Here is a 10925-nt window from a genome sequence, read left to right as displayed (position 1 = left end):
GCTACTAACACTGAACATTTGCCTGAACACCATGCAGTAGCAGATTATTTTGTTACATTTGGTAACTTTGGTACCGTAAAAACTCCATAGTTAGCATATGTGCTTGCTATCAAGTGCTTTTAAAACATGCAAACATGAAGAGCCCCATCCACAAAAGGGTAAAGGGATTTGAGCAAAGCATCGCTACATATAGTTATATACGAACAAGTAAAAATGCAAATGTGTGTCTCAACCCCATAGCTCAGTTGGTAAAGCGCCGGACTTTGTTACAATTTCATGTTTTCAAAAGCGCTCGATAGTAAGCACATACCGCTCATTCTACAAAATCCGGTGCCAATAGCCTTTTTTCCGTTCTTTGGTCCACAAACACTTTGTCGAGCATTTAGGGCATCAAATATGTTGTTTTTCTGGTAGAACTCAACGAGATCTACACGGACATATATAGTTTTCCATACTTTAAATGCTTTCTTCAGCCTGATTAACCCTTGCAAAGGCTCAAAAATCGCTCAAAATGCGTTTCCACTGCTCAAGTGTCACATCTAACCCTGAATATTTTCTTTGAATAAATGCGATTTCTTTACATATTTGTTGTTTTTAATTAGATAACGCACCATCATATTGTTTATCAACATTATTTTTTAGTGATTAAAAGCGTCTTTGTGTAATTCTAAAATAAATTGCACTTTCCACCAAAAGCGCTGTGAGCTACGTTACCCCTTTTTAACACATGTTATTGGAAAGAAGTAAAACAGAGGTATCAATGTAATTTGCGGTTTTTGAAAGGAAACACTCATAGGTTTTTAAAAATCACAGTAAAAATCGTGATGCTGTAGCATTTTGGCATAGAAATGTTGTAAACATTGAAATTTCGACCGACCATGTTAAGATTGGTGAGCTACGTTACCAGGATTCTATAGTATGCACTTGTATTAGATGTACTTCCTAATAATATGTGAAAGCTACCAGTGGTCGAACCCCATTTATATTATAATTAACCGACATAACGTTCTAACGTTCGCAAATCACATTAAAAACATTAAAACCAGTGAACTACGTTACTGTGAGCTCGTTACACACTCATTTACGCATCTTCAAAACTTCTATGAAATGGTGAAATCTGTTTTACATTTCACTCAAGTGATCTTTAGATTGCTTTTTATGACCTTGGATTGAGTAAAACCAGCCCATTTTGTAGTCGGTAGCGTAGCTCACATTACATTGAGTTTTAGTGTTAAAAACATCATGACTTCCTGAAAGAAAAATATGCAAGTGGTGTTGGCAATTTTTTACATCTGAAAGTAGTGATACATTTACTCTTAATAAACAAAAAAGCAGGTATTTTTGAACAACTTTTATTTTTTCAATTTTTTTAGTGGATTGGCACCGGATTTTGTAGAATTAGCGATATGCTTAATATCGAGTTTTTACGGTATCTAACGGTCCGTTTGGTGATTAAAATTTTTAGATCAGTAGTAATCCAGTGCTGTCAATTATAGTACTTGTGAAAGTTGTAACAGTGAACAAGGACAAGAATAGCATCAAGGAATAATAATAATATGCTGCACTCTTTGTTGAAATTGAATGTTATGCAGAAATAATGTGTTCTAAAACATATATTATTATTTCATTCTTTGCGGATCAATATTTCAACTGATTTTTATATTATATTGAATGGTTTGTTATTCTTGAAATTAATTTATGTATATTTTTCTGTCATATTTCATTGTGTACAAAGTTTACATTTATAAATTACATTTCTCAAATGGAAACTTTAAATCATTGATTGTCCCAATTTTATTAATATTTCAAAGGTCCATTTATATTCTAAACTAGAAGTGTCTATTCTTTCTTATAACCAGATGGCATGACAGCATTTCAATTTGTTTTCTTAGTTTAAAAAATCTTTGCTCACTTATATTCATTATATTGAGTGGTCCATACATGCTCATGTACTTGCAGTTACACAGAAATTGCTTGTAACTTGATAATTAGTTTGTAGACATATATTTAAAAAAAAAGCATTTTTCTGGCCTTATGGACAAGACTACCGCTGCAAAATACAACATAAGAGCTACATTTATAGATGAATGATATAAAGGTCATACAACTATAAATCCTACACTTTCAAGAAAATCCAATGTTGCATATATAAGATGCATTCTTGTCAAACACCAAAAAACTGATGGGTGCCAATCATTTTGATAACAGCTCTGATGAAAGTACAGATGTTTGTGTTTGTTTAGCATTGGTAAGATCTGGACCATTTTTTTAATGTTATGCGAAAATAATGTGTCATAAAACATATTATATTGTTTCTTTCATGCAGGTGCATGAAACATTTACATTGCAGCCATATTAATTTTGAACTTCTAGTATAATATTTTGGATGTTTGAGAGTTAAATTTGACTAAGCACTTTTTATGTAATTTAAACGGTGTGTACATAAAGTAATTCTTAGTAAATTTATTTATATTTTTCTGTAATATTCATTGTGTACAAAGTGTAAATTTATAAAATTTTATTTCTCTAATGGAAGGTTTAAATCACTGATTGTCAAAATTTTACAACATTCAATTAATGTTGCCCTGGTAGGAGAGCATGTTTTAGGCGAGTTATAATATGGGCGAGTTAGGTAAAGGCGAGTTAAAAAGGCGAGTTACCCCCGCCCAGATCTATTTTTAGATATTCCATGGGTAACACTATGAAGTCCCGGTGGCGAGTTACAGTAACACTATGAAGTCCGGGTGGCGAGTTACAGTAACACTATGAAGTCCCGGTGGCGAGTTACAGTAACACTATGAAGTCCCGGTGGCGAGTTACAGTAACACTATGAAGTCCCGGTGGCGAGTTACAGTAACACTATGAAGTCCCGGTGGCGAGTTACAGTAACACTATGAAGTCCTGGTGGCGAGTTACAGTAACACTATGATGAAGTCCCAACAGTGAGTTGATGGAATATTCATCGAGACTTTTATGTTTTGAATTGATAATTTGGTACGGCTAATGTTTGTGGATACATTGCCACCAAGAAAGTTAAAAAGTTGTGTGTTTTTAAAACAATTTTAGATATTTTAAATGCTTGGGAAAAGAAGATGAAATCAGCAAAGTTTTCTTGCACATGCATGCATGCAGACACAATGCTTATCTTGTTGTATAACAACCTTGACCATGCACAGCAGGAGCCCAGTGTGATATTTTCTGAAAATAACCATGTGTTTCTCAAACCACATGCCATCAGTGGCTGCAATGTATTCTGGGGTTACATTTAAACATTTAAACATTTGCATTTAAACAACCTCTGAAGTATAATTATGGAACTGACATGAGTCAAAGAATACAAGTATCATTTTTTTTAAATAATCAGTTTTTGAATTTTGACCAAAACTGCATTTTTGGTTCAAAATCTTGGACTTTCCGGAAATTCACAACTCGCCGCATGGACTTTCCGGAAATTCACAACTCGCCGCATGGACTTTCCGGAAAACACTGCAGGGGGTAACTCGCCTTTCTCTAACTCGCCTATTTTTTAACTCGCCAATAACCTGTTCTCCCCTGGTAGAGTGGCCGGTGTAGCGGTTTTCTATTGTTCTGAATAATTATAAACCAGGCTCAATAGCCAGCCGGGTCTGCTACGATGCTGGAAGTCGACTGGCGGTTTTGTAGCCATCCCTAACCATATGGCAAGACAGTAAATTTTTGTTTTCCAAAGGTGTCCAAATAATACAAAGTGTATGTCAACTGTACTTGAATAATGTCATATATTTTAAATGATAATTTGAAAGATGACATGATAAGTAATTCTCCATGTGTAACATGGTAGAATATAGTGTAAATACATTAAAGGGCATTTTACTCAGAAAATGCTGCAAAAGCAAGCTGCAAATAAAACGTAATAGTAATGATATATATATAGTGTTAAAGTTGACTTCTTTAAACTCTTGATATGAAGTGAAGACCTCAGAACTAAATGAGGGTTAAATCACAAAATCATGATAAATTAGTGTCAGTTTCTGCTATGAGGGGACTATTTTATGCATGAGAATTTCCAGTCAAAACACTGGAACTAGACTTTTGTGATGTCAAAATTTCCAGAATTGTTTTTTAGGCATTTTTTGTGTATTTATTTACTTTTCCAGCTTTTTTTAAAAACAATTTCCAGACTATTCATAAAATTCTCATGCCTGCTATTTACACCCTCTGTGCAAATTTTAGACTGAAATAATTTTGTAGAGCATTGAAACTGCATGGATAAAACCACCTTGCATTGAAACTGCTTGGACATAACCTTCTTTGCCATTTATCTCGAAATGCACTTAATGTAACTTAACCGCCCTTTTGTGAGTTTGGAGGTCTTTAAATACAGACAGTAAAGAGTTAAAGTATCGATTATTATGTTCACCCCTGTATATCATACACAAAGACAAATATGTCAAAATTAAGAGTGCTAGCCAATACCGGTACCAGTAACCTATAGCTCCGATTTAAGATCTCACTAGTTGAAATTGGTTGAGAAGTAAAGAAACAGTGATTGAAAACTCAAGGAAGGAACAAAATCAAAAGTAGTATTTTAATATTCTAATCACAGTGGAGGCACCAGCATAGCTTATTCAAGAACGCTTTGTGTATACAAACCAATAGAACAGCCAATGAAGCAACCTGCAACTTTAAAACTGATATCTTCTTGGTGATTTTGGATCACTGTGTCTTTATTTCTTGGCCGATTTTAACGAATGAATGAGGTCTTATAAACTAGCTAAAAGATGCAGCTATTGGCTGCTGGTTCTAATTATGACATACTTGTCTTTGTTTATAATATACAGGGGTGAAAATAACTGGTCCCTTAATTCTAATTTCCTTTGCTGTCTGTATTATTCATGGAGGTGTGTGTGGGGGAGGGGTTGTGTGGGGAAAGGGCTGTTGGCAAGCTGTACTTCTTTGGAACATGGAACTTCGGCATCTTGCTTGATTTTGTCCCAAGGCAGTGGTGGATGGCCCTTTCTTACGGGTTTATTGAAATCATGATTGTTTACTTGGTGGGTTGTCTGCTATTGTGCATTTTGAAGAACAAAAGACAACGTTTGGACACAGCGTCTGTAGAAGGTGTCATGGAAAGCTGGCTTCATATCACTTCATTTCTCATCTTTTTGCTTTTATTATAGTGATATACTATTAGGCACCTCCCTACTCCCTACTCCTCCCTATAAACCAATCTAAGATCTTGCCATTGACAATAATACTAAGCACACTTTGTCTGTTGATACAACGTTTGAATGAGGTCGACTAGATTTCCATCTTTTCCTATTGATCTTGGATATTTCCATAAAGCCTCACACCACACCAGAATGGATGGTAACATGTGTTCCTCTGTGTGTCTGTTTCCTGGATTTGCCCAACAAGTTTGGCTTCTTTAAACTCTTGATATGGATGGAATGAAGACCTAACCGGGGGGGGGTGTTAAGTCACAAAATCATGAAATATTAGTGTCAGTTTCTGCTACAAGGGGACAAGACGAATTTCCAGTCAAAACACTGTAACTAGACTTCTGTGATGTCAAAATTTCCGGAATTATATTTCAGCCAATTTTACACTTTTCCAGCTTTTTTAAAATAGTAGGCATGAAAGTGTTTTAAAAAACACTTTCATGCCTACTATTTACACCCTTTGTGCAAATTTCGTAGTGTTACATGTTGTAGAGCATTGAAACTGTATGGATAAATCCACCTCCTTACATTGAAACCACATGGACATGACAACCTTCTTTGCCATTTATCTCGAAATGCACTCAATGTGACATAACCCCCTTTGAGAGTTTGGAGGTCTTCAAATACATACAGTAAGGGTACCTATTATGTTCACCCCTGTATTATATATCATACACAAAGAAGAATAGGTCAAAATTCAAAGCGCTAGCCAATATCTGTAACCTATAGCTCCGATTTAAGATCTCACTTGTTGAAATTGGTTGAGAAGTAAAGAAACAGTCATTGAAAACCCAAATAAGGAGCAAAATCAAAAGTAGTATTTTAATGTTCTAATTAATAGAAAGCACAGTGGCGGCACCAGTTCGCTTATTCAAAAACGCTTTGTGTATACAAACCAATATAGAGCAGCCAATGAAGAAATCTGCAACTTTGAATTTGTTATCTTCCTGGTGATTTTGGATTGCTGTGTCTTTACTCCCTGACCAATTTTAACGAATGAGGTCTTATATCTGAGCTAAAAGATCTAGTTTAATCTGTCTTTGTTTATGATATACAGGGGTGAAAATAACTGGTACCTTAATTCTTTTGCTGTCTGTATTATTCATGGAGGTGTGTGTGGGGGGAGGGGTTGTGTGGGGAAAGGGCTGTATGTCTCCTGTTGGCAAGCTGTACTTCTTTGGAACGTGGAACTTGGGCATCTTGCTTGATTTTGTCCCAATGCAGTGGTGGATGGCCCATTCTTACAGGTTTATTAAAGTCATGATTGTATACTTGGTGGGTTGTCTGTTATTGGGCATTGTGAAGACTAAACCATTTAAGATAATGTTTGGACACAGCGTGTGTAGAAGTTGTCATGTCCTTTTGCTTTTTTTTTTTATAGTGACATACTATTATACAATATGCAATGTTTGCAAGACCCTGTGCAGGCCCAAGACTTTGGCCTCATAATTATGTTTCTATCAGTAGGACAAGACAATGCATTGTTGGTCCTTATTTTGAGTGATCTTGTGAAACTGGTTGAACCAGATTGATTTTAAATTCGACCACTGAAGGCAAAGACCACTGAAGGCATTGCTTCTCAATAACACATAATATATTGCTGGACTTAAACTATTGAGGTGTTGTTGAGTGTTATATGATCTGTGGTGATCTAAAAGCTTGTCAATAGACCATCAAGAAGGGTGGTGTCATCCGCATACTGGATGCTGTTTATTTGGACATTGCCCATCCTGACACCTGCATCTGTTTGCAGGTCTTTCATCACAAACTCCATGAACAGGTTGAATAGGATTGGTGATAGAAGGCATCCTTGTTTGCCCCTACTCCGATTCTAAACCACTCCAAGATCTTGCCATTGACAATAATACTCATCACATCAAGGTTTATCCTGACCTCACTGGGAGCACTCTAACATATTAAAAGCCCATTCAGTGATTTGCTTATCGGGAGGATCGTAAAAACCATCAAAATTCAGGTTTTGGCACCTTTGTTACTGCCATAAGATGTACTGACATGATACTAGTGAAAGCCGTGTATTAAAGACAAGACATTTAACGCGAACCTGTAAGGAGAAATGAGCAACATGTATTTGAATGTGGCTTCAACTTTGTCAATCCTGCTGTTTTCTCCGTTTTTTAAATCCAATTTTTCACTTTAAAAATACATAATGACAATTTGAATGACTTATCTTTCACTTTTAGTCAAATTATAAACAATTTTTATTTTGTTACATTTACGCTGGGATCACTGAATGGACCTTTAACAGAAGTTCGTAGTTTTGTTTCTATGCTATGCTCGGAACTTTTCTAGCAAGCTAACTTGAAGCGAAACGAATCAAATAATCCCGGTTAAGAGAATATACACATACCAAGAGAGTACAACAATAAAGTTTTATTATATATAGTTTGGCAAAAATGTACATGAGATACATAATTATTTCAGTATTTTGTGGATTATACAAAAGTATATTGCAATAAGCTTCCCATCATTCTGGAAAAATATATACAGTGTGTTTATTCTGGCACACATTTCAAAAATATATACTACTTTGAAAGTACTGGTATGAACGTATGATCATACATCAATAATCATATTATTATAGTTTACATAGTTACTCAGAGTATTTACAAAACGCGAAATAATTTGTCTTTATCGATATGCCAATAATATATAAAATATAATATATTTCATTATTTATATCTAAAAGCAAAGATGTTTTAAGAGGTTTAAAGCCATATTAAACATTTCCATAAGAAATAGAATGGTATTATTATCTGTTTCAATTCCAATGACACCACATGAAGTTTTCTGGGTAGGATTAAGGCAAATGTGAAATGGATGCAAAAACTAGCACCACAGCCCGGTTACTAATTGAATTCCACGGAAATTAATAGATGAATGGCAACGCCGCATTCATAGTGGGAAAGAAACGTATATTTTTTATCGTACTGGTGGTGTGCTTAGCCTGAATCGCTCGACCTATCTCGAACAAAATCGCCATGCGTGGATGTTCAAGAACTAGTGGATTCGCCATACTATCACAGCAATTTCTGACACGAAGACGCTGTGCACGGTACTTCGGTACTTCATAGATTAGGCATGTATAAAAACGATAGTAGTCCGTAATATATAGTATTTGTGATGTTTACTATAATCATTTTAAGTATATAAATCAATTTATGGTATTTTAGCGTATAACGCTGATCATAATACATGCAGAGACATTTATGGTCGACCGATTTACATTTATATTTTTACACTTCTGTGACATTTTGTCACTTCCATACGGCAATGAATCTTGCACCTCAAGGTGTGGGTAAATTTATAAAATGCTTCCTTTTACTAATTTTAAAATTGTTATCAGCTTAAAGATAAGTACTTGGCCCATCTGGATTATCAATATCCTCACCATATGTATTAGGCCCAGCTGGATTATCAATGCCCTCATTAATCCTGTTGATATCAAAATCATCATTGTCACTGTCAATATCAATGGAGTCATCCAAGTCAGGTGCTGCACTACCATTTACACTGCCATTCATCCTATTAGCTTCAACCGTTGATACGGGAACAGTTGCAGGTGCAAAGGAGGACCGTGATCGTGCACCTCGACCATTTAAAGAACCAAACGGGCCGGGAAATACATTGTCTGGAACTGGCCCTGGTGCCGGCCCTGGTGCAAAAGAAGTTGGTGCAAATGACGTGTCTGGGTGATCACCATTCCCGTGACCATTGCTTAAACCAGAGAATTGTCTTGAGTCAGTTTGTGGCTGGTTATTGCGATTTCGAGGTCGTGCTCTTGGTGAACTCTGTGGAGAGTTGGACGAAAATCCAGATGACTTCTTCTTATCTGATAAATGAAATTGAGATGTCAAAACTTGCCGTACATCAGCTCGTCGCATGACGTATAACATAAAAATCACATATCCTTGCATAGAGTTGAGCACACAAAATAGCATCTGTACGATAAAGCTTGTTGCTTGAATGACACTGAGATACCCCACACCCCAAGTCAGACCCATTAACACGAAAATACAGGTAGCGTTTATTAGTCTTTTCTTCATCTTTTCTTTATTAGTTTTTGTTTCAACTTTTCCTTCCACTGAAGCTGTAATACGACGAAGAACCAGGACATATACGACAATGTTGAAAAGAATGACCAATCCGATAGGCACTAATAGTCCTCCAATTAACGGATACTGTCTCAAGAAGCAACTGTTGATCAAAAAAGGCAAATGTGAATAGCAGTGATTAAAGGTGAATCCCGCATATTAATATGTACAAATAAAATAAATGTTTATGACATAGCGTGCACTTCACTGCAGTACCAGCATCAATATTATTTATCTACTGTAACTGAGATTATTGTGAGATACATCAGAGTCGTTTCGCTTCACCAAGGGTGCAACCCCAGCCCCTCTCAGCATTGTATTTTGCAGATTGTATCCCATAACATCAGCTGTAACAGCTTCCCATTACCTAGTTGAGGTGAGGAAAGCAACGTAAAGCACCTTACCCACCCTCGTTGCACAACACGCTGGCGCCGTAGAGATTGGAACCCATGACTTTTAACTCCGCGATCATGAGTCGAAACCTTTACCGCTATAAGACCGCCACCTAGTCAAATAGCCTTCTAATGCGGCAATGTTGAAAAGAATGGCGAATCTGGAGCGTGTCATCTGGAATCTGACGTACTACTGGAATCTGACGGTGTCATCTAGTGTTTGCACTATCTCGAACAAATAGTATTTATTCTTTTGATTCGTATTATAAGTTTGGATTCTCTAAATGACATTGTTGGAGCCAATTTAACAACAAAATACTCAAAACTGCCACTACTTTATTGGTAAACTTACAAATCCAAGCCTTCAATGAGATACTCTTCCCGTGTTGCTGCACCTGTCACTGCTACGACTACCAATGGAACACCTGCAAGATTAGATATTATACACAATGATATTCATCAAGAGTGGGAAGTGCAAAGTACGAAATAGATGTCCGGGAGAGTGTTTATGTACGGCTGGTCATCGAGATCTAATGTTTACGCCTTTCTTGCAGTTATTTCAGGCTGTTTCAGACCCTAGGTTACTTAGTATATCGACAGGCCCCAAGTCTTTTCGTTCCAGATCAGTAATTCCTGTCAATCGTCGTTCTTTTGCACCCATGTTCATCCCAAATCAGTATTTTGTTTGCCAAATAAATCGATGCGCACACCCTTATCCATTACAACTGTTTTGAGTGTCATTTATCACTTAGAACTCTCAAATATCATTTATCCATAGTTAGCCAAAAAGCTCCAAAAGCGGCATATAGAATTCCAAGATATCTCATTATCAATTTTGTATACTTACCCCAAGCAGCTAAAGCAGCTTTTAACATGAACTTGGAAATATAACTATTGACAACACGAACAAATAACAAGTACATGTTAACCCCTTCAACTCCCATCCAGAATAAAGAAGCCAATGTGAAGAATTGAATAAGTCCTGCCAGGATACTGCACGGGATGAGACCAACTTCTGCTTCATTCCGTTTGGTATCAATAGCTATCATTACAATAAACGTGGAATAAAGACCCAGCAGGGCAGTACAGAGATTCAGAAGTATTTTGTTGGGCTGCTTGGAGCGTAACTTCCTGTAGATGATACAGAAATAAAATAGTTACGTGATTGTGATTGTAGATAGTTATAACAATGTACATTAATTTGTCATGTTTATAGTCTT

General features: G+C 36.3%; 1 protein-coding gene across 1 annotated transcript in view; it reads right to left on the bottom strand.

Moving 5' to 3' along the window:
* Window positions 1-8431: 8431 nt before the first annotated feature.
* The window catches only part of LOC140148216 (uncharacterized), a 68823-nt gene continuing 66329 nt past the window's right edge, over window positions 8432-10925 (bottom strand). Inside the window, exons 23-25 of the mRNA XM_072170082.1 lie at window positions 10553-10836; window positions 10058-10130; window positions 8432-9416 (exon numbers count right to left, since the gene is read on the bottom strand). Coding sequence (XP_072026183.1) covers window positions 8567-9416; window positions 10058-10130; window positions 10553-10836 — 1207 coding nt within the window. The 3' untranslated portion in view covers window positions 8432-8566. The remainder of the gene's footprint in view (window positions 9417-10057; window positions 10131-10552; window positions 10837-10925) is intronic.

This window comes from Amphiura filiformis, chromosome 3, assembly GCF_039555335.1.
Source record: "Amphiura filiformis chromosome 3, Afil_fr2py, whole genome shotgun sequence".
NCBI lineage: Eukaryota > Metazoa > Echinodermata > Ophiuroidea > Amphilepidida > Amphiuridae > Amphiura > Amphiura filiformis.
Note: the sequence above shows the minus strand (reverse complement) of the source record. Positions and strands in the feature narration are given on the sequence as shown.